This window comes from Balaenoptera physalus, assembly GCF_965194825.1.
Source record: "Balaenoptera physalus genome assembly, chromosome: 12".
In the NCBI taxonomy this organism is placed as follows: domain Eukaryota; kingdom Metazoa; phylum Chordata; class Mammalia; order Artiodactyla; family Balaenopteridae; genus Balaenoptera; species Balaenoptera physalus.
In genome coordinates this window covers 80,025,205-80,049,600 of record NC_138897.1, presented here as the reverse complement: position 1 = coordinate 80,049,600, position 24,396 = coordinate 80,025,205, and the positions used below count along the sequence as shown (strand labels likewise).

Sequence of the window (24,396 nt, the reverse complement as noted above, 5' to 3'; positions counted from 1 at the left end):
TGGCCAAAATTTTTTCTTTTCTTCCTCTGGCCGCACCGCGTGGCTTGCAGATCTCAGTTTTCCGACCATGGATTGAACCCGCCTCACAGCAGTGAAAGCCCGGAATCCTAACCACTAGGCAACCAGGGAACTTACCCCAATTTTCTTCTAATAGAATTTTTATTATTACTTAATACAGGCACGAATTAAAAAACTCAATACAGTACAGAAATGCCCAGAGTGAAGCCAGCCTTCTTCCTGTCCCCACTCCCAGCAGCGCAGTGACTGTTGCCTTCTGAGTTACTTCCTTGAAACTTCCTAGAGCCGTCTATGCCTGGACAATTATGAACTGGCCACGCTATGTATTGTTCTGCACCTTGCTGGTTCCAGTTAACAATGTATCTTGAAGATCACCTTGATATTAGTGCTTGTAGATCTGCCTTGTGCTTCTTTAACAGCTCCATGGCACCCACTTCTATGGAGGTACCAGGATGTAAATTCACTGATGAGACATTTTCGTTAGCTCTTCTTTATTCCAGTGATGACTGCACACAACATCCCTGGCACATGTAAACATTATAGGTGCTGGCTTTTATGATCATCTTTCCCTTCTAACTCTCAGAACAAACCCGGGTGGCAGGCACTGTTATTTCCATCTGGAATTCCTAATAGAGAGAAGGTCTGAATGGCATCTATCTTCTATGTTTCTTCACCTCTTTTTCGCGTTTCTGTCTCTGTCTCTGTGCTACATTCTGGGTAATTCCCTCAGCCATCTTCAGCTTTAAGTAATTCAGTCTCCATTTATCCTGTCCATCTATTAAAATCTTCTTTTGTGTTTGTTTTAGAATTTGTAAGTTTGTTTGTTTGTTTATTTTTGGCCGTGACGCGCGGCATGTGGGATCTTAGTTCCCGGACCAGGGATTGAATCCGTGCCCCCTGCAGTGGAAGCGTGGAGTCTTAACCACTGGACTGCCAGGGAAGTCCCCTTGTAAGTTTATTTTTATATCTAAAAGATTTTAAGGATAATTACAAGCACAAGCATATACAAGATTAAAAAATCTGACAATGTCAATTATATAGTTGATTAAAGCAATGATTAGGGAAATCATGAGCAAAATTTATCCTTGCACATCCCAAAACATGAATTTCTGAATAACCTTTTTTTCCCCTCAGATTCCTATTTTCTGCTGATTTCTTTCAATATTAAGTATGATGCTTGTTTTATTTTTTGTAGGTGCCCTTTATCAAACGACATTCCTTTCTATTGCTAGTTTGCTGAAAGTTTTTTATAATGAATGGATATTGTATTTTGTTAAATGCCTTTTGTGCATCTGCTTTTTTCTTTTTTAGTCTGTTGATATGAATGATTGATCTTTGAATGTTAAACCAAACTTGCATTCGTGGCATAAACTCCACTTGATCATGATATATTATCCTTTTTGTATGTTTTTGGATTCAATTTGCTAAAATTTTGTTAGAAATTTTTATGTCTGTGTTCATGGGGGATACTGGTCTGTAGTTTTCTTTTTTTAAAAAATATTTATTTATTTTGGCTGCGCCAGGTCTTAGTTGCTGCCTGTGGGATCTAGTTCCCCGACCAGGGATCAAACCCGAGCCCCTTGCATTAGGAGCATGGAGTCTTACCCACTGGACCACCAGGCAAGTCCCTAGTCTGTAGTTTTCTTGTCTTGCAGTGTTTTTCTGGTTTTGGTATCAGGGAAATGCTTCCCCAATAGAGGAAGTATTTCCTTCTCTTCAATTTTCTGGAAGAATTTGTGTAGAATTGGTAATATTTCTTTCTTAAATATTTGTTAGAATTCACCATTGAAGATATCTGGGCCTGGAGTTTCCTTTGTGGGAAGGTTTTTAACTATAAATTCAATTTAATAGATGTAGGGCTATTCAGGTTATCTATTACCTCTTCATTGAACTTTGGTAGTTTTTATCTTTCAAGAAATTCAACCATTTCAGGATGGGGCCAGAGGAGGAGGATGAGGAGGAAAAAAAAAAAGAAATTTGTCCATTTCAATTAAATGCTCCAATTTATTGCCATAAGGTTATCCGTAACATTCTATTAATATCCTTTTAATGTCTACAGAATCTCTGGGGAGGGATGTTCCCATTCTCATTCTTGATGTTGGTAATTTGTGTCTCCCCACTGCCCCATACGTTTGGTTAAATTTTTATGAATTTTATTGATCTTCTCGAAGAATCAGCTTTTGGTTTAACTGATTTCTGTTATTTTTCTGTATTTGATTTGATTTTTGTGCCTTTATTATTTCCTCTGTGCTTACTTTGGTCTTCATATTCTATTTTCTTAAGATGGAAGCTTAGGTAATTTGAGATTTTTCTTCATTTAAATATGAGCATTTAAAATATAAATTCTTGGGAATTCCCTGGCAGTCCAGTGGTTAGGACTTGGAACATTCACTGCTGGGGCCCGGGTTCAATTCCTGGTCAGGGAACTAAGACTTGCCCAAGCTGCGTGGCGTGGTGAAAAAAAAAAATCTATATATAGAGATATATATACATCTACACACACACACAAATTCTAAGCATTGGTTTTGCAGTATCCCACAAGTTTGACATGTCATGTTTCCATTTCTTTCCAAAGTGTTTTTTCTAATTTTTTCTGTGATCTGCCCCCCCTCTTTGATCCATGGGTTATTTAGAAGTGCATTATTTAGCTTTCAAATATTTGAGGATTTTCTAGATTTTTATTGAGTTTTACTTTTGTCGTGGTGGAGGACATATTTTGTATTGTTTCAGTCCTTTTTCATTTATTATCTTACAGTTCAGAATATGGTCTCTCTTGGTAAATGTTCTTTGTGCACTTGGAAGGAATATGTATTCTGTTATCGTTGGGTAGAGTCTTCTATAAATGTTAATTAGGTCAAGTTTGACTGTGTTAAATCTTCTATGTCCTTTCTCATTTTCTATTTACTTGGTCTATAAATTACTGAGGGAGGGATATAGAAACCTCAACTATACTTGTGGATTAGACTATTTTTCCTCTTATTTCTGTCAGTTTTTGCTTCATGTGTTTTGAAGTTCTACGATTAGCTGCATAAACAGGATTATTATGTACTTCAGATAAATTAACCATTTTATTATTATGGAATGATCTGCTTTAATAATGTTCCTTGTTCTCAAACCTATTTCGATATTAATGTAGCCACTCCATCTTTCTAATGTAATGGTGTTAGCATTATATATATTTTCCATCCTTTTAATCTATGTGTCTTTATGCTTAAAGTTGGTTTCTCAAAGGTAGTATATAATTGGACCTTGCTTTCAAAATCCCATCTGAGAATTTCTGCCTTTTAATTGGGGTGTTTAGACCATTTACATATAATGCAAATATTTATATGTTTGGTTTTATATCTAGCATCTTGCAATTTGTTTTCTATTCGCCTCACCTCTTGTTTCCTTTTTTTCTTTCCTTCCTTCTTTTGGATTATTTTTATGATTCCATTTAATCTCTTCATTGGCTTATTTTCTTATTTTATTGGTTACTCTAGGATTTACAGTATACCTCTTTAACTTACCACAGTTTATTTTCAAATAATATTATACCACTTCATACATAATACAAGAATGTTAAAACAGTATATTTGCGTTTCCTCTCTTCCAACCTTCGTGTGATAGCTGTCATACATTTTACTTCTATATATTATGAACCTCACATCTTACTACTTTTACTTGAAGCAGTCAATTATCATCTATCTTCCATAAAAATAACTATTTCTACTTCAGTAGTTAGGACAAAGGGAAATAAAACAAGTTAATTGTGGAAGATAAGGGGAGCATTTCAAGATCTTTAAAGGCTAATTTCTCTAGCACTCTTGTTTAATATTACACTTTATAAGGTCAGTGTGACCTATTGGCATTGGGAAGAAATGCTCATCCCCAAAGACTTACATTATAATCGGACAGAAGCTCCTGTGAATGTTCAAACTCGTGATGATATTCCTCAGCCTGCACATTACCCATTTGCCTGAGATTCAAGATTTGCTAGCACCACAGGGAGCTGTCCTTCTAATAAATCTCAACAGTCCAGGGAGATTTGGTCTAGTGTTCATAGGTGATTGTATTGTGTATTCCCTTCAAGGTCCATCCATCTTGTCACAGATGGCAGAATGTCATTCTTTTCTTATGGCTGAGTAGTATTCCATTGTGTGTGTCTGTGTGTGTGTCGCATTTTTTAATTCATTCACCCATCGATGGACACAGGTTGTTACAGGTAGATTAACTCAGGAACAGCCAGATGGAAGAGATGCATACAGCGAGGTATGGGGGAAGGGTACGCATTTTATGTAATAGTTGTTATAGATATTTCATCTTTATACACTATATAATACATACAATGTATACCATACAATGTTAAAATTTTTGCTCAGCTGTATGTATTAAAGAAATTAAGAGAAAAGCCTTTTATATTTAATCCACGTATTTACCATTGTCAGTTTTATTAGTTATCTATTGCTGTATAACTAATCACCCCATACCTTAGTGACTTAACACAGTAAACGTTTATTATCTTCCACAGTTTCTGAGTCAGGGATTCAGAATTGGCTTAGTTGGGTGATCCTGGCTTGTGGTTTCTTGTGAAATTACAGTCAGAATATTGGCCAGGGCTGTCGTCATTTGAAGGCTTGACTCAGGTTGGAGGATCTGCCTCCAGAATTTCACATCACAGCACATTGATATTGGCTGTTGGCAAGAGACCTACCTCAGTTTCTTACCATGTGGACCTCTTCATGCAGCTGCTTGAGTGTCCTCATGACATGGCACCTGACTTCCCCCAGTGTGAGTGATCCAGGAGAGTAAGATGGAAGTGGCCTTTTTTTGGTAAGTTCAGATATAATTCTCATACCATAAAATTCACCCTTTTAAAAGTATACAGTTCAGTAGTTTTTTTAGGTATACTCACAAAGTTGTGGGATATTTCATATGATTGAAATGTTGTTTCCCTATATAATGCTCCATTTCTATCTTGTTGCTTTCAGTATTTTCAATTTTTAGTTCCTAGCAGTTTGATTATGAAGTCCCTGGGTAGGGGTTTCTTTACATTTATTCTACTTGTGGTTTGCTGTGATTCTTGAACTTTCCCCTAATTTGGAAAAATTCAGCCATTTGTTTTTTCAAAAAAATTTTTTCTGCCCTAATTCTCCCTCTCCTCTCATTCTGGGACTGCAGTTATGTGTATGTTAGACTGATGCTGTCCCACAGATCAACAAGACTGATTATATTTTTTCTATCTTTTTTCTCTCTCTCCTTTTTTTTTTGCCACATTCAAACTTTTTTAAAATTAATTTTTATTGGAATATAGTTGATTTACAATGTTGTGTTAGTTTCTGCTGTACAGCAAAATGAATCAGTTATACATATACATATATCCACTCTTTTTTAGATTCTTTTCCCATATAGGCCATTACAGACTATTGAGTAGAGTTCCCTGTGCTATACAGTAGGTTCTTACTAGTTATCTATTTTATATATAGTAGTGTGTATATGTCAATCCCAATCTCCCAATTTATCCCTCTCTCCACTTTCCCCCTTGGTAACCATAAGTTTGTTCTCTACATCTGTGACTCTACAAAACAGAAATAAATAGGTTCATCTGTACCATTCTTTTAGATTCCACATGTAAGTGGTATCACATTTGTCTTCCTGTCTTCACTCAGTATGACAACCTCTAGGTCTATTCAGGTCACTGCAAATAGCTTATTTCATTCTTTTTATGGTTGAGTAATATTCCATTGTATATATGTATCACATCTTCTTTATCCATTCCTCCATCGATGGACATTTAGGTTGCTTCCATGTCCTGGCTATTGTAAATAGTGTTGCAATGAACACTGAAGTACATGTATCTTTTCGAATTATGGTTTTTTCCAGATATATGCCCAGGAGTGGGATTGCTGGGTCATATGGTAGCTCTATTTTTAGTTTTTTTAAGGAACCTCCATACTGTTCTCCATAGTGGCTGCAGCAATTTATATTCCCACTAACAGTGTGGGAGGGTTCCCTTTTCCACACCCTCTCCAGCATTTATTGTTTGTAGATTCTTTAATGATGGCCATTCTGACTGGTGTGAGGTGATACCTCACTGTAGTTTTGATTTGCATTTCTCTAATAATTAGTGATGTTGAGCATCTTTTCATGTGCCTCTTGGCCATCTGTATGTCGTCTCTGGAGAAATGTCTATTTAGATCTTCCACCCATTTTTTTGATTGGGTTTTTTTTTTTTTTTTTTTTGATACTGAGCTGCATGAGCTGTTTGTATATTTTGGAGATTAATCCCTTGTCAATTGCTTTGTTTGCAAATATTTTCTCCCATTCTGTGGGTTGTCTTTTCCTTTTGTTTATGGTTTCCTTTGCTGTACAAAAGCTTTTAAGTTTCATTAGGTCCCATTTGTTTATTCTGTCTTCCTCATTTTGGATGCCTATTTGCTCTATCTGTAACTATGGACCACCCCAGGTTGAACCTGTTTAACCTCATTCATTTACTATAACTGCTTTCACACTAGAATGGCAGAGACGGGTATTTGTAATGGATCTTTGACCTTTAAAGCCCAAAGTATTTACTATTGAGCCTTCACAGAAAAGGTTTACTAATCCTTGCTCTTTTTCAAGCTTAATGATTCTTTAATCTGTCATCTTCAATGTGCTGTTAATCCCATCTATTAAATTTACTTCAGGTATTGTATTTTTCAGTTCTTCAATTTTTATTTGTTTTTTTTACTGTTTCCCTGCTCACAATTCCTATTTGTGCATTTATAGTTCTCAGGCATGTTTATAATAGTTGATTTATTATTTTAAAAAATTTTTTAAATTAATTTTTATTGGGGTATAGTTGATTTACAATGTTGTGTTGGTTTCTGCTGTACAACAAAGTGAATCAGTTATACATATATCCACTCTTTTTTAGGTTCTTTTCCCATTAGAGTATTGAGTAGAGTTCCCTGTACTATACAGCAGGTTCTTCTTAGTTATTTATTTTATATATTGTCGTGTGTGTATGTCAATCCCAATCTCCCAGTTTATCCCTCCCCCACTTGGTAACCATAAGTTTGTTCTCTACATCTGTGACTCTATTTCTGTTTTGTAAATAGGTTCATTTGTACCATTTTTTAGGTTCCACATATAAGTGGTATCATATGTCTTTCTCTGTCTTACTTCACTCAGTATGACAATCTGTAGGTCCATCCATGTTGCTGCAAATGTATAACAGTTGATTTAAAAACCTTGAGTGTTGGGCTTTCCTGGTTGCACAGTGGTTAAGAATCCACCTGCCAACACAGGGGACACGGGTTCGAGCCCTGGTCTGGGGAGATCCCACATGCCACAGAGCAACTAAGCCCGTGTGCCACAACTACCGAGCCTGCGCTCTAGAGCCTGCGTGCCACAACTACTGAAGCCCGCACACTTAGAGCCCGTGCTCTGCAACAAGAGAAGCCACCGCAATGAGAAGCCCGTGCACTGCAACAAAGAGTAGCCCCTGCTCGCTGCAACTAGAGAAAGCCCATGCGCAGCAATGAAGACCCAACGCAGCCAACTAAAAAAAAAATTTGAGTGTTAATGTTAACATCTGGATCATCTCAAAGTCAGTTTTCATTAATTACTTTTTCTCTCGTGTATTGATCATTCTCTTGCTTTTTCGTATGTAATTTTGAATTACATCCTGGATATTGTTAATAATGCACTGTAGAAATTCTGCTGATGAATATTTTTCAAGTAGGCAGTTAACTTGTCTGAACTCAGACTTAAAACTTGGGTTCCTCTTTGGTGAGCAGCAGCTGATACGTCTCTTTAGTTCTTTTAGCTGGCTGCTTGGAGTCTATATTTAGGGATCATAGAGTTGGGCATATGGGGCTCCCTCTCTTGTTTCTGGGATTTACTCCCTCACAGTGCTGGGATCATTTCGAACCCTTTCCTTTGGCTGGTTATTGAAGCCAGGTTTCTATATAAGTTTTAACTACCCCACAGAGTGCCACTTGGGGCCTGTTATCAGGCAAAAAGCCATAAAAGTGGGAACTTACCCAGTGCCGTTCATTTCCAACTGTCAGCTCCCCTCCAGTTTCTCCTCAGTTCGGTTGCTCTACACTGCCTTAAGGTTGCTTTCTACATTTTGTTGAGAATTTATAGCTGTCATTTGTGGGAGGGTTGGATGAAATAGTTGTTCCATCATGAGCAGAAGCAGAAACTTCTCCATTGCTTTTCAAAAGATATTGTCTGTATTTCATCTATATTTTAAAGTTATTTTTAGCAGGAGGATTGGTTTGAATTACAGTCCACCATTATTGGAGATCAGAACAGCAGCTGACAGTTGTTTTCATGGTTTGTTGTTTTGTTTTAATGACAGCGATGGGGGACTCCTCCTTTTAACACTGAAGTTTGTCTGGTCGTGGCTTGCTAGGAGGCATGCGTCCTGGTCCCTGTGTGAGGCAGAACCCTATTTTAGTGAGTAGTAGTCCATGTTGCTACAGCATTACTGGGAGGGAGGTCTGCACACCCCTCTGGGCAGCAGCTGGGTCACGTAGGGCTCAGGCAACCAAACTCCAGCTCTTCCCTGCTTCCTAATAGGGTCAGTGGTCCCCCACTTCCAATAGGAAGTTGTTTGCACAGTCCTTCTCTGTTTACAGAAACTTCCCTGCTTTTGTTTAAGCCAAAAAAAAAAAAAACCTTCTGAGATTACCTTCTGAGAATGAACTCACGCTCTGGAGGCAGGAAGACCTGGGGCAAAATTAGCTGAGCTTGAAACTCTTGGTCTATAACACTGGTAATAAAATCTGCCCTGCCTATAATTGTATCATGAGATTTTACTACAAGTCTGAGATGACTGACCACCATTCTGGCCCACAATGTGGAACATACACTGGACTTGGGAAGAACAGGGCAGAGGTGGCTGTAACAGTCCTTGTCTCCTCTGGGTAGTGGTTGGATTGAAAGCGTTTTGGAGTGAGGCGTAGGCCACTGAGCCAGCAGTGTTTAATGACCCAGCTGTATTTTCTGAGGGTAGGGGCTATCAGCAATTCTGTGATGGGGAGATGATATACAGTGGTTAAGGTCACAGGCCAGTGTTTAGGGCTTATTCTGCCACTTACCAGGTGGTGATCTCGGGGGCTGGGTGAGTTCCTCTGTAAAACTGGTGATTGACAGTAGCACCTACCTCAGGGGATTCTTGCAGGCTGTCACCGATATCCGGCGCTCTCATTTGCAGTAGCTCTCTCCATCAGACTTCCCCGTGTTTGATTTGACCCCCTGTCCTAGGCCTCAGGGCTCTCTTTGGATCATGGTTAGGTTCCCTCTCCTTGCTTCACATCCTCCTCAAACTTGCTAAGCCTGGAAGTTGTGTCCTCAGCCAAATTGTCAAGAGAAATGTTGGGCAGGGCAGAGCTGAGGACAAAGGCAAGGGCCTTTGGGAAAATAGGGTCATTCAACTAGTTATTAATCTACTTCATCAATGATATTTTGATGCCCCAAAATTTCCCCACCTTGACCCAGAGGATAGAGAATCTTCCAAATGCTTTGCTGAAGTCTTCTAAGAGTAGACTTCAGGAGAAAAGACAGTCTCTTCAATAAGTGGTGTTGGGAAAACTGGACAGCTACAAGTAAAAGAATGAAATGAGAACACTCCCTAACACCATACACAAAAATAAACTCAGAATGACACAACATTGTAAAACAACTATACCTCAATATAAATAAACTCAAAATGGATTGAAGACCTAAATGTAAGGCCAGATACTATAAAACTCTTAAGAGGAAAACACAGGCAGAACACTTTCTTTTTGACATAAATCACAGCAAGATCTTTTTCGATCCACTGCCTAGAGTAATTAAAAAAACCAAAAATAAACAAATGGGGCCTAATTAAACTTAAAAGCTTTTGCACAGCAAAGGAAACCATAAACAAAATGAAAAGACAACCCTCAGAATTGGAGAAAATATTTGTAAATGAAGCAACTGACATGGGATTAATCTCCAAAATATACAAACAGCTCATGCCGCTCACTATCAAAAAAAAAACAAACACCACAATCAAAAACTGGGTGGTAGACCTAAATATACATTTCTCCAAAGAAGACATACAGATGGGCCAAAAAAACACATGAAAAGATGCTCAACATCACTAATTATTAGAGAAATGCAAATCAAAACTATAATGAGGTATTCACACCAGTGAGAATGGCCATCATCAAAAAATCTACAAACAGTAATGCTGGAGAGGGTGTGCAGAAAAGGGAACCCTCTTGCACTGTTGGTGGGAATGTAAATTGGTACAGCCACTATGGAGAACAGTATGGAGGTTCCTTAAAAAACTAAAAATAGAGCTACCATATAACCCAGCAATCCCACTCCTGGGCATGTATCTGGAGAAAACCGTAATTCAAAAAGATGCGTGCACCCCCACTGTTCATTGCAGCACTATTTACAATAGCCAAGTCATGGAAGCAACCTAAATGTCCATCGACGGAGGAATGGATGAAGAGGTGATGCATATATAAATGGACTATCACTCAGCCATAAAAAGGAACGAAATAATGCCATTTGCAGTGACATGGATGGACCTAGAGACTGTCATACAGAGTGAAGTCAGAAAGAGAAAGACAAATATATAATATTGCTTACATGTGGAATCTAGAAAAATGGTAAAGATGAACTTATTTGCAGAGCAGAAACAGAGTCACAGATGTAGTAAAACAAACTTACCAAGGGGGGAAGGGGGTGGGTGGGATGAACTGGGAGATTGGGATTGACATATACACACAACTATATATAAAATAGATAACTAGTAAGAACCTACTGTATAGCACAGGGAACTCTACTCAATGCTCTGTGGTGACCTAAATGGGAAGGAAATCTAAAAAAGAGTGGATATATGTTTAACTGATTCACTTTGCTGTACAGCAGAAACTAATACAACATTGTAAAGCAACTATACGCCAATAAAAATTAAGAAAAGAAAAACAAAGAGTAGCCTTCACCCTCTACCTAGTCTGGCTCCTGTTCCTCTCCTGTCTTGTGGGCTGACTAGAGCCAAGAGGCTTAGAAAGATGCTGCTCTTTATGTGAAAACAGGCTGGGAGTTTGGCCCATTGAGTCTTTTGTTCCAAGTGTGTTCAAGACAAGCCTTGAGATTTGAGAATACAGGCCCACAGTGACCGGGTAGCTTTACAGTGAGTGTAGCAGTTACCTTTTCCCTCAAAACAAGCAGCAGAGCTGTAAAGTACAATAAAGTAAAAGAGGGAAGCATTTATTATGAAAAAGAAAATCAAAAGTATAGAAAAATAAAAATGTCAACACTGGACCAATGAAAGGTCAACGTTGGTTTGTTTGCAGAATCTGGTTAGAGGCTGATACTCTTGGCTTTAAGCAGCCAAAATGTTAAGGATCCGTTAGGCAGACTCTGTCCCAGCTGAGTTACTGCAGGAACAAGTCCAGGACCCTCTGCAGGCCCCCTCTGTGCTCTGTAGCTAGGACACGTCATGCTTCCGTTGCGAGCCTTCTGCTCGGACTGGGCTGCCAAATGATCAAGGCCTAAGCTGACCTCCTAAGGAATGGCTCCTAAGGGCCACTCCTGAAACCTGACCAGGGTGACCGGCTGGGCCCTTCCCCAGAGGAGCTGTGGCAGCAGAGGGACTGCCCAGACATCCTAGGACACGCAGACCTGGACCACCTCTACTCAGGCTCACTCATCCCCGCCCCCTCCTTCCCCCCCACTCCTTGCGCCAAGTCCTTCAGCGTGTCCAGGAAAACGTCAAGATCCTGGACTGGCCTAGGCTGATGGTAGAGATCCTATTATCTATCCAGCAGCCACTCAATTTTGAAAGCCTAGACTAGGATTGAAGAGCCTTCACCCCTCAACAGTGGAAGGATAATCAGTTTCCTCAGTGATGAACTGAAAGTATTACAGAAGCTGTGGTCACTTGAATAAAGAAAGTGTGTATATCTGTTTAAGTCTGATTTTTTTAATTGTATTTTAACTCCATGAAGACTGGTAAATTGTGGAGTACACGAAAACTCAGTAAACCTGAACAGTGCCTAATATTCACTTAATACTTTAAGTAAGGCGCACCTTTATTCCCATTCCAGATGGGGAAACTAAGGCTCAGAGGGACTCTGTCACCAAGGCAAGGTCCCGTGAGGGATGTGTGCTGGCGGGTGCCTCGACACACAGGACCTTGTGGGAGCCAGTCTCCTACCTCTCACTGTTGAGAACAGCTTGTATGTTCCCCCTAAGGCTTTCAATACCATTTCTATGCTTTCATCCCAACTTTTTAGCTTTAGTTACTCTACTGGCTAGAACAGGACTCACTCTCTTTTCCTTACCTCAGTTTTGGCAATTAATTATTCAGGTCAGAAGCCAGAGTCATCTTCTAATCGCCACATTCTGCATCCAATGTGGCACCAAGTTCTGTCTGTTCTTCCCACCCCCCCGTAGCCCGGGGCAGCTCTCACGGGAAGGCCTGTTGGCAAAACAGCTCAGTGAAGACCACAGTGAAGGCCAGATGGAGGCAGGGAGACCCAGTAGGTGACATCCAATGGCGCAGGCCCCGAAAACACCAGTGCCTGCTGAACGGGCCAGGGCAGTGGGAGGTGGTAGCGGGGTGGGTTAGGGTGTTTCTCCATTCACAGAGCTCGGGCTGGGGCCAGGGCCCGACCTGCTGACAGCGTTGGGGAGCGCAGCACTGTTTCCACCACTGTCCAGCTGGCAAGACCATGACTCACCTGCAGAGCGCTTCGTCATCTCAGAGGCCAAGGCTGGGCTGCTCCTCCCTGAACTACCAAGTCCTCAATCTCCTCTTTGAAGCCAGGATTCTGCCTTCCCCTTGTAAGCCTGCATAGCTGGCACGGCTACTGTATACCCGGGGAAAAAACCTAAAACGATCAAGCCACAACACTGACCGAAAGTGGGAAGAAATCCACTGTCTCCAATGGAAAAGGTTCAACTACTGGAAGTCAGGTGCACGAGCTTGCCGCACCCGGGAAGACCCAGCGGGCTGAGTGAACTCTCGTTAGAAAGTTGACTTGCAACCTGCCTGCAGGAGCAAGTCTGTTGCAAGGCAGAGGACTGGCCCCCAGAATCCTGAGGCTGGAATGCTGGCAGGTGGCCACCTTGCTGCCCTCCGCCTTTGTCCTCTGGACACCCACTTCCTGTCTTTCATTCCTCACAAGGCAGAAGTCTGCGGCCCACCGCCTGGCAGACCTCCCGACTCCCAGTTCCAACCCGTGTTTCCTCTCCCTAACAGACTTCCCACTCCTCTGTCTTCCTGGGGTCTAGTGAGAACCCTAGGACTCAGTGGGTGCTGGAGGAAGCCCAGGGGCTCCCCTATTTCAGGACCCCTCAGAGCTTCTGTTCGCCTGCGAACCAGTGGCAGGTTTTATAGGTTCCACCCAACAATTTTGACTAGGCAGAATCCAAATGAAAAAAACCGTAACTAAGCCTGAGCCTTCTATGTGAATCTTCAATAACTCAAATGTCTAAGAGCTCTACATCACAGCAAAGGGATCACTGCTAAAGAGCACCGCATGAAGTTAGAATTTCCACAAAGGACCGTAGGACACTGAGATAAAGCACCTGCTAACTAACTGCTGGCTCTAAGTAGTGAGGCTTCCGAACTGCGCTTGGCGCTGCTTTCAGCTGTCAGGGATACATTTGGCCCAGTGCTGGCCTGTGTCCCTCAGGAGCACCGGGCTTCACCTGCACAAATGGTACAGGAAAAAAGAGCACTTATAACCGTGCTTTCAACCTTCTCTTGGCCAGGCGCACCCAGCCCTGTGAATCAGCATTCCCAGCCACGCCTTTGCCATTTACAGCTAAGCCCAGATTCGAGCACAGAAAGCTACGACTGCAGCTCCGTGCTGTGCCGCTGAGTAACCTCGTGGGGGGGATGCTCGCCACCCCACTTTGCCCACACATCAAGCGAGCTGAAGCAAGGCCTGCGTTAGACCGCGAGGGTAGGGATCAGGATGGTTGGTTCTGTTGGAGGAGCACCCAGTGACTGACACAGTCTAAGTGAATCATAACTGAATTACCTCAAATGGACAGCAAAGGGCTTTGAATTCCAAGGAAAAGGTTGGGGAGGAAACAAATTATGGCTTGCCGCAGTCAAAAGAAGGAGTGGGAAAATACTGTCCTGGGAGAGGCTCCATACACGAGAAGCTGGATTATGAACCTGCAGAAGTTAAGAGCCTTGCAAGTAGAAAGTCTGTAAATTGCATAGGAATAGGAATAATTTCTGGATTAAAAAAACCCAAAAAACCCCCTCTTACCTGGTTTATCCCTCTGAGAAGAGGGGAGGGCCCGAGTTTTACTACTAGATTTGCAGCTCTTCAGTACAAACTCCTGTAGCAAGGTTGACACCTGTGTTAGGAGCCCTTGTTCTTGATTTCATTGATGGAAATTGCCAGAAAAATGGGATTGAGTGAAGGAAGGAGGTTGTCCAGGCCAGAATGCACTGAAAGCCCAGCAGAATGGGCTGGTTTCCTTCTGAGCCTGTGCTGTCTGACCTGTCTCTGTGGAGAAGAATTACACAGTTGACATTCACATATGTACAAAACTGCTACATTCCGAGGCTCTGACATAAATGTTAGGCTTTACAAAACACAAATGTCTACATACAACACTGGATCTGGATCTGGTCAGCAGTAATGTGAGAGCTGCTATGCAGACTCGGCAGATTCTATTTTTAACACTTTATTGGCAAAACTCCCTTCCCTCCATTCTTACAGAGAACTAGTCCTTTTGCTTTTCTTGTGGGTAACATAACTTACCTGCTTAACCAAGGCCTGTGTTGGCATGTTACAAAGGCAATTCAGATAGTAGCCTACCGCCCCCCACCCCCCTGCAAAGCCCCCACAGTTTCAGTTTGAACTGTTCCTACACAGGGAGCTCTGCAGCTGTCTTATTCAGAAAAGGCATAAGTGGTAATAATAGTAATGGAACGTGCTAGGCTTTGGATAAACTTTGCTGCCATATCTCCATTAGCTCAAATTAGAAAGAAGAAAGTTACTGTGAAAAAGTGAGAGTTCCAACATGCAGACTCTTTGGGGGAAGAAGGTCCCCAGACCAGGGAGGGAGGGAGGAAGGGGGTCCATGCTGGAACTTTGTCAACATGCCTTGCCTAATGCAAGAAACTTCTTAGATAGAAACCCCCAAAACTCAGTATCTGAGAAACCAGGAGAAATAAGACCAGGACGTAAGTATACGAAGCAGGGGAGAGAGGGAGGCTGTAGGAGAAACTGAGAGCATGTGCTTTAACTGCACACCCCACCCTCAACCTCTCCCCGTTAGAAGAGCCTGACACTTCCAGAACCGGGCAAATTCTAGCATGTCTCCTGTGTTTAATTTAAAACAAAAGGAACATTTGTAGTTACTCTGCAGAAGTTTCAAGGGCTCTGAAGACTACAACTGGAATCCAAATTACATTCAGGAGTCCTGTATGCGTATTTTCCCCTGAAACCTGCACAAAAGCGATGACAAAAATTTACATTCTTTCTGTCTAGAATTTAGTTTTGTAATGAAAAGTTAGAAAAATTAAAATGACAAACCGCCAGGATATTATTTTTAACTATTATTGGCACTTGCCGTTAATCAGAGTCATTCTGGAAGATTCCCCCCACCTCCTGCTCTGCTCCCTGTTTAAGTAGCCATTAGCATCCTTGAGGGCTAAGAAAGAAGTACAGCTGCTCAGCAGAGAGTACACGGGTGTACTTCTGGTCTTCACTAAACCCAGAGGCTGTTTTGGGTTCTGTGGACAGCAGAAGCCTCCGTTCTCTGACGTTTGTAGGCTGAACCAGAGCTGCAGGGGACCCCATCTGGAGACAGACAGGGGCTTCCTGAAGTCAGTCTCCTGAACAGGCAGAGCAGGTAGGAGGGGACAGGAGCTCCATTTGGTACCAACAACCAAAAGTGAAGATGAGGTAACAAAGGCTAGAAAGGAGTCATTTATTAAAAAAAAAAAACCCAACAAAACAACAAAAAACATACAGCCTTCAGCAGGATCTGAAGACACGACGGAGGAGCGCACCATCCTGACCGCCACGTGCACCACCTGTGAGTACCACCCACCGTGACCTCCAGCCACGGGGCCCACAGCACCCCAGTTTATACACAGGTCACCTGCTTAAGGGAGAGCCCGGGAAACATGGGCCCTTCTCCAACCCCTGCTCTCAGGTGGGCAGGCCAATCCCCGGCTTCTCTCTGCCTCCAAACAACGGGCAATTTCCTCTCAGGCTGTGGACACCACTCCCACTAGTCACTGCTGGGACACTGGGTCTCCAGCCAAGGCCACAGCACACGGGCGGATTTAAGGGTCACAGCAGCTCGTTCTTGCCACAATTCCTGGAACGTAGGGCCCGTCTCCGGGGGCGTTTGACATTTGTCCCCAATACCCAGTTGTCACAACAGGTAAACCAAGACTATAATCACAACAGCAAGGACAGGATCGTGTTGCTTTTTTCCTTTTTTTTTCTTAAAGGAGTGAGGGCATGGAAAATACAGCACACCAATGAAACAAAATGCCAAAAAAAAAAATACAAAAAAATAGAAAATAGAAAAATGTATTTACAAGTAGTACATTACTATGATCAGAAAGCACAAAGACACCTGCTGCTATAATACATGCATCGGTTCAAGAAGAAACTATCAAAAACCCTGCAAGGGAGAAGCCTGTAAAAACGAAAAAAGGGCCAAAAAGTTTTAACTTTTCATCCCTAATTTGCTACACTGATCAAAACCAAATGAGCATCCCCTAAAGTCCATGAGTATATCAGTACAAATACTATACTGTTTTTTAACTGCACGTTCAGTTGTGGAGGGAAAGACAGCCGCTTATCCATATACAAGGAAGCCAGAGTGAACTGCTCTACATGCTAAAAATTACAGCAAGCCCCTGTCTGCTATACAGCATGATCTTAGCAGGTTTTAATTTTTGTTTATTCATATATATCCATGTGCATGTGTGTGTATGTATGTATAAAAACCGTGCCCTCGTTCACTGCCAACACAACATCTGGGTGGACATGAACTCATTACAACAAATTCTTATGTTGTAAGAAGTCACTCAGTGTCTGTGGATTTAATAAGTCACTTCACACCACAGAAAATATTTAATAAATCCAAAAAACGGAAAGAAGAATATAATGACAGAAGAGTTTCTGTCTCAGTTCTCTGAAACTGAGTCCCCCATAGGAAACTGGTCCCAAAAGTTCTTGAGGGTTCACTGAAGAAACCAGTTTGCTAATGTTTTTCATCCTTTTAGTGTTCAAAGGTATAGAACGACTCCTTGCCCTTGTCAGTTTAAAGAGTCACATCTCCGTCCCCCAAAGGTTAACAGTCTGGTGCAGATCCATACAAACGGGGGAGGGAGGAGCGCTGGGGAAGGCCTGTCATTTCAGGAGGGGCTCCGCCTCTCCAACGGCAGGAAGAGAAGGAACCGCGCAGGCTCCGGCACCTCGCTCCTGTAAATGCGTAATCCGGTCACACGGCAGTCCTTAGACAGGTACGTCTCCGAGTACCAGGCCAGCTCTAAGAGGAAACAAAACCACACGTGGACAGAAAAGGACTGAGAGGCCGTTCTGGTCGCTCTCTGTGACCCATCATACTTCCAGGAATCGGGAGCTGCTGGATTTGGAGTGGAATGGCTCAGACCACATCCGCCGTAGGTCACCCTGGGAAAGAAGGAACTTCACTAAGTCACAGGTTTCAACTCGAGGCATACATACCTACAAGTCCTTTCTGACTCCTGATCTCAGATCAGATTGCTTCTGTGGAGAATCAAAGAACATTCAAATTTTACTCATTGAAAAGGTTATAACCCCTCATTCTTTGAAGAACTCCTAGAAGGGCTCTTAGGCCCCTTGAGCGGGTAAGGGCTTTTACCAACTCCGTCCTGGTGGCAGTGTTATCACTTATGATTCAGATGATCTAGGCAAGATAATTAACCTCTGTGCCTGTTTCATCTGTAAAATGTGGATGATAATATAAATCTTGTAAATCAGATAATGCCCTTAGTTTTTACAATGCATTTCTTAATTATTTCCAAACTTTAATGCAGAGTATTAAAGGGCTATTAGGTGGCAACAGGGTGCTGTTTTTTAAGAGAAGCAGGAAGTCTCTGTAGCGGGGCTTTAGGGATTTCAGTTAATTAATCCATCACCAGGTGGTAAGGGGTCTACTCATAAGTATTTTCAGCCAATGGCTCTAAGAACCTGGAAGAAGTTGCTACTATCAGGTTAGCAAAAACAAGCAAGCAAACAAACAAAATCCTCCCCAAACAACAAAAACAAAAAGATCCCACTCTCAAGATCAGGAGCTTAGGGTCTTAAGCAGAACCACCTCCAGCAAGGAGAATACATACCCAAGTCCAGGGTCAATGCCATGTTATTGCTTTCACTGGTTTATAACTGCCTCTCTCACCTTTAAATAGGCCATCGTGAGGAGTGGCAATAAGGTAAATGGCACCAAATAGAGAAGGGCGGGCTGGGCTGCTCGGTGAATTCGAGACGCCACAGTAGCAGTGAGCAGACCTGCGGGGAGAGAGAAACATTCGTGAATAACTCCAAGGGGACAGCCCCGAGAGAGGAGAGCCGCTGTTACCTGGCTGCTTCTTGGCACAGTCCTGAGATTGTATAGCTGTAATGTGACACATTCCATCCAATGGTGGGGAGTGAAATGCCCAGCTTGAGCAGGTAAAGAAACAGGGAGCAGCACAGCTTTTAAAAGCGTAGAATTCCAAGGACCTGTGAGTAGCCCAAGTCCCACTCCGTGCCCAGGTCCCTGGTTCCAGGCCTCATTTCAGCCTTGAGTGTGCCTGGTCTCCCTCTGTCTCCTGTGGTATATGACAGACTTGGAGGCAAAAGACCTGGGTTCAAGTTTCAACTCTGCTGCTTATGACAGCCATATAACCTTGGCTAAGGCCTTTCACGTCTTGAGCCTCAGCCTCCTCATCCGTCTAATGGGGATACCACAGTTGCCCTGCCCCCCTCAGAGCTAGTGGAGTGGAGTGGCAATGAACCCACGCCTATGAGAGCACCGTGGACTATGAAGTGCTCCTTCAGTAGAAGGCACAGAGGCAAGAAAGGTGCTCCTTTCTGTTCACTGTCGTAGCTGTTGGAGTACAGACAGGTTACTAGCCCAATTACAACCGTCTCTTCCTGTCTGCCCGAAATGGAGCTGGCTAGAGAAAAGCTGGCCGAGGGAGAGTCTGAGGTCAGAGGTGATGGAAATGTTAGAGCAGATGAAGGGAAGTATCTGTCTAATAAAGTAGGAAATAAACATGACATTCGTTAAACTCAAGCCAAAGATTTAATTAAGCACACAGACTGCTCCACAATCATCGTGTGGTAGGTCTTCTCAACTTTGAGGCCTGACCACACTTTTCCTGCAATGTTCTTCAAACATATTATTGGATAGGGAACTAGGCTGCTGGCCAACACATAGAGCATCTTTCATCTCGTGGGTCAGTTTTTTTTTCCTTTGTGTTTGTTTATAAGAGCAACCAGTCACTGCTCTCCTTTCATCTGGCATCTGCAGCTAGAAGACCTGATTTAATTCCAGGGGTTGGAGGACAGCCAGAGGGGGGACTGCATGCAGTCTCTGGTTCTCTTACCTACGAAGTATCCAATGAGGGTGCAGTGAAAGTAGGAAACCTTCTGCATGCGTCCGGAGATGTTGGCGGGTCCAGAGGCACTGCAGGAGTCACCGTTGGCTTGCTTTTTGTAGTTGTCGTAACGAAGGACAAAGCACAACAGGAGTCCAGGCATCACGATGTCTCCAATGCCCAACATAGAGAAGTGACTGCCAGTGGAGCTGGAACGTAGTGTCACATGTCAGGGGTGCCACCTTCTACAACCCCATATCTCCTCCTGCGCAAAGTCTGTTCACTTTCTAAGAAGTCAAAGAACTTATCTGAACGGTAGATGGCAATCTCTATGGGTTTAACAACACTGGTTTTTAAGAGTTCAGAGATTAAGAGCCACAAGGGTACTGGCGATTGAGGTCTTCAGCCCCACGCTCAGCGCTTTGGGAGAGCACCGCATAAGTGACTGCTGGAGCCATCTGCTTGAGCGCTGCCGCCTCTAGAAATGTCAAGCAGCTCACTATGTGTCACACATTCACTGCTAAGACTTCAAATAAGCACCTACTACTGCCAGACATGGGAGATTAAAGCAGCACATTAATTTTTCCAAGATTATAGTTCCAGGGACTGTATAATTTTAGCATTAAGACATTTTTACAAATGTATTAGAAGTAAAAAAGATCCAGATTCTCCCGTTAATTCCCTCTAGCCAACTTTAAACTATGCTAACAGTGGTAACATAGGGTTGTTTGATAACATTATTCAATATTAAAAAGCTGCACCTGTATCACTTAATGATCAGTCTTTGCAAGTTAAGTCAGTATTCTTGTCCTCATTTGTAAAATGGAGATGACTCACAACCCTTTTCCAGTCCAGCATCAGAATGCTGATGACAAAGACAGACAAACTGGGGAACAGAGGGGCAGAGGAAGGCAGTGTCCTCACCATCACGAGATGAGGCCGACACGCCAGTCTTACCTGGGGAAGACCAGTTTTCCAGGCAGAGACAGGCGAGGAACATCGCGCCCAACATTGGGCCCCAGGTGGAGCTTCCGGGATAGAACGTCAAGGGGATTGTCAGCCGGCTGTGTGGCCACCTTCACCATGACGTTGCTATTAAAGATGTAGGCAGAGAAAAACACCTGCCGAGGGGAGAGTCACCTTTACCAGAGGGAGCTGGAAGCACCCCGATCTCAGCACCAGCCCTCTTTGTTCTTAAGAGCAGAGTCTCAGTACTGCATCATCAAGCTTTTTAGACTGCATGCTTTGAGGAGAAAGAAAATCTTTGCTCCTGTGTGTACGTGCAGATTTTTTCTCTCCACACCCACAGAGGAAGCCCTTACAGCAGAGCTGCCAGCGCTCCAGGGCAGAGAACCTTGCCTGCCTGCTCCCTTTTCCACCCCGAGAGTCACACGTGTACTCTCTACAGTAACAAGTCTCGACAAACACAGGCACGGACAGCTGCCTGCTCACCTTTTAACAGGTACAGTGCAGCCGGGAGTGGTCTCAGACAGGAGGTACTCTGGCCAGCAGACTTTGGACATTTAGAGTTAAAAATTTTCCGGAGTGAATGTTCCAATTAAACACAAAGGAGAGCAGCAGCTCTGGGGAAACAGACACTCACCCAAAAGACATCGTAGATTAAAAGCCCTGAGAGAAGCAGGCAGGAGACCTTGAGGCTGGGCAGGCGGACGAAGGCGATCATAGCGACACAGAGACCCATGGCCAGGGCTGGGGAGGAGACAGCAGTCAGTGTGGAGCACAGGCTCAGCTTCTCTCCACAAGCTATTCAGCTCATAAACCTAACAGAGTTTGTAAGTCCCTCAAAAAATCAGGCAGCCCTAAACCCCAGTCTAAGATGTTTACACCCTACTAGTGCAAAGTGCCCACCGCTGGCCCACTGTGACCTGCTCGTATTTGGGGAAATCCCTTTTCTCATGCTATAGATGGTGCTCAACTATCTAAGACCCAGGGGACTGTTCTGAACGCTAAAGCTCTAAGCCAAGCTCAGTTCTGGCCTCCCAGCTCTCGTCTCGTGCCTCCCCCCATTACTTCAGATGCATCGCCCTTGCTCCTTTAAAGCCAATGCACACCCTAGATCACATCTTTTTCACTTACTTAAGGACACTGTTCCAGCCACTCATTTTATGCTCATCCTCCCCACCTGGGTCTAAACTAAACACAAGACAGAACTGCTCAATGACAGGATTCTGCATGACTCCACACAATGTCATTCTATCCCTAATCTTCCAAACAAGAAACTCTGGGCTCCTTTTCATGTCATCGCAACCTTCATCACGCACCCTCAGGCTGCAACCACTTCGGGGTGCTCCTCTTCACTGTCACGGCACACCTCGGTCACGACTCCCGTACTTCCTAGTGCGATGTGTGTATCCTTTCCCATTTTCTGTCCCTCTCCCCCACTTACTCTTCACTGCCATTGTCAAAAATCAGTTCACATCATTCCCTGCCTTAAATCACGAGGTCCCCTACTCTCTGATCAAGTCCGACTGTAAAGGCATGACACACACAGAATGGCGCTGCACCACACGGGCTTGGCCTCAAGCCTCTTCTTTTGCTCCTATGCCTCCACCTACTCCTTCTCTCTAAGATGAGCGATAACCTCTTTCCAATCATGCCAACCAAGTCTCCCCACCATACTCCAAGTCCATGTTTGAAGAGGCAGCATGCATCCCATCTGACTACTTCAGAGAAGGTTCTTAATACAAGCATGTTGAATGAGAATCACTCCCACCCCCAGCTGAACAGTGCCACCAGCCATGTCACATCCCTGAAACACACGCTCAACTATTCATCCAGTTTGCCTCTCTTTTTCTTCATTCATCAGCTCTTGCAAACATACCACACCACTTATTGGTCAAATTCTTTCAAGTCTTCCCAAATTTAAAAGATTAATTTGTAAGATGAAACTGAGTAGATAAAAAAGTTACAGATTTAGTTCAAAAAACTCTGAAGTACTTTCTTAATATTAATGCTTCTTGGTATAACTCTGAAAACATACTTCATGCCTCGCCCTTTAAAATAACCACATTTATCATTCTGTTTTCACTGTAAATTAACTTCAAGGAATAGGCTTTAATTAAAAAACACTCATTAAAAAAAACTCTACAACCACATTATCGCTACCAACAAAATGATTTCTGATTCTGCAAAGAAGTCTGGAAAGACAATTTCCACGTCAAAGAAGAACATATTTCAGAATGTTACAGACACGTGCTAGAAGGCTATCTTTTCTGTTAATGGCAGAAAACAAGTCAAACACACATCAAATAACAATCTGAGAAACAAACAACTAAAAAGCTCAAAGACTCTCTCCGTTTTTTGTTTTTGTTTTTTTTTGAGGGAAAACTAAGCTTGGTCACAAGGGCAATTTAACTAGTGTAAACCGGTAAGAGATCCTTGGACAAGTAGATATTGGGAAGTAGCAACAATGACAGAAAATGATATAAAAGTTTACAAGTTAGGGCCAGTAAGGGTTTGGGGAGCCTCCCTGAACACTCAATGACAGCACCACTGTAGCTGAGCCGTCCTCAGAGCTGCAGGGACACAGTGCCTGGAGAGGAGAGGAGCCCCTCAGACCTGGCACTGCCTCCAAAGAGCTCTGTTCCAAGGTCTGGATTAGCCTCGTGGTTGCTTGGAATGGGTAACAGGAAAAAGTGTGATCCATACCCATAATCTCTGCTTTCCAAATTCCTCCCTTAAAAAAATTTTTGGGCTTCCCTGGTGGCGCGGTGGTTGAGAATCTGCCTGCCAATGCAGGGGACACGGGTTCGAGCCCTGGTCTGGGAAGATCCCACATGCCGCGGAGCAACTAGGCCCGTGAGCCACAATTACTGAGCCTGTGTGTCTGGAGCCTGTGCTCCGCAACAAGAGAGGCCGCGATGATGAGAGGCCCGCGCACCGCGATGAAGAGTGGCCCCCACTTGCCGCAAGTAGAGGAAGCCCTCGCACAGAAACGAAGACCCAACACAGCCATAAATAAATAAATAACCCCCCCCCCAAATTCTTTAGATAGTGTTACAAACAGTATAAAATTGACTTCTGGGTTTCAACTTCCTTCCCTTCTGAAACACCAAGAAAGGAAAAGGTGAACAGACTTTGTGGGGCAGAGCAGTTAGATAAAATTTCGTGAGATTAGTAAAGCAAACTGAAAATAAGAGAAGTAATAAGGACTGAATGAAAAAAGAGGTGGAGATGGTTACAGGGTCTTAAATAAAGAAAAGTCTAACAATGTCTTAAGGGAGAGAACAGAAGAATAATGGCGGACTTTGAGAAAAGGCCTTCTATCAAAACAACTATCAAGATGTTTTGATAGTAAGTATGAAATATACACAGGAGTTCTGTGACTGTGGTTAGTCACTTCTCAGAACCTGTTTCCTCTTCTGTAAAATAAGAACAATAATAGTACCTACTTCAAAGAGCTGTATTCAGGATTACATGAGAAAGTCCACGTAAAACACCCAGGGCTTCCCTGGTGGCGCAGTGGTTGAGAGTCTGCCTGCCAATGCAGGGGACACGGGTTCGAGCCCTGGTCTGGGAAGATCCCACATGCCGCGGAGCAACTAAGCCCGTGAGCCACAATTACTGAGCCTGCACATCTGGAGCCTGTGCTCCGCAACAAGAGAGGCCGCGATAGTGAGAGGCCTGTGCACCGCGATGAAGAGTGGCCCCCACTTGCCGCAACTAGAGAAAGCCCTCGCACAGAAACGAAGACCCAACACAGCCATAAATAAATTAAAAAAAAAAAAAAAAAAAAACACCCAGCAGAGTGCCCAATGTATAAAAATTACTCAATAAATGTTAGC

The 24,396-nt window shown here is 43.1% G+C and overlaps 1 protein-coding gene across 6 annotated transcripts in view; it reads right to left on the bottom strand.

Annotated features, from left to right (window-relative positions):
- Positions 1-7,541: 7,541 nt before the first annotated feature.
- Positions 7,542-24,396, bottom strand: part of SPPL3 (signal peptide peptidase like 3) — a 68,936-nt gene continuing 52,081 nt past the window's right edge. The window contains exons 7-13 of one of the 6 annotated variants that reach the window (XR_014251865.1): positions 21,195-21,301; positions 20,549-20,712; positions 19,601-19,800; positions 18,409-18,518; positions 17,715-17,756; positions 9,155-14,504; positions 7,542-8,420 (exon numbers count right to left, since the gene is read on the bottom strand). Coding sequence is in view for 3 of the 6 variants with exons in the window: in XM_082417558.1 (XP_082273684.1) it covers positions 17,589-17,660; positions 18,409-18,518; positions 19,601-19,800; positions 20,549-20,712; positions 21,195-21,301 (653 nt within the window). In the remaining 3 variants the exon portion in view is untranslated. Of the gene's footprint in view, positions 14,505-16,534; positions 17,757-18,349; positions 18,519-19,600; positions 19,801-20,548; positions 20,713-21,194; positions 21,302-24,396 lie in introns of those variants that run through there. The other 5 variants (XR_014251866.1, XR_014251867.1, XM_082417559.1 and 2 more) reach the window with 5 other exon arrangements.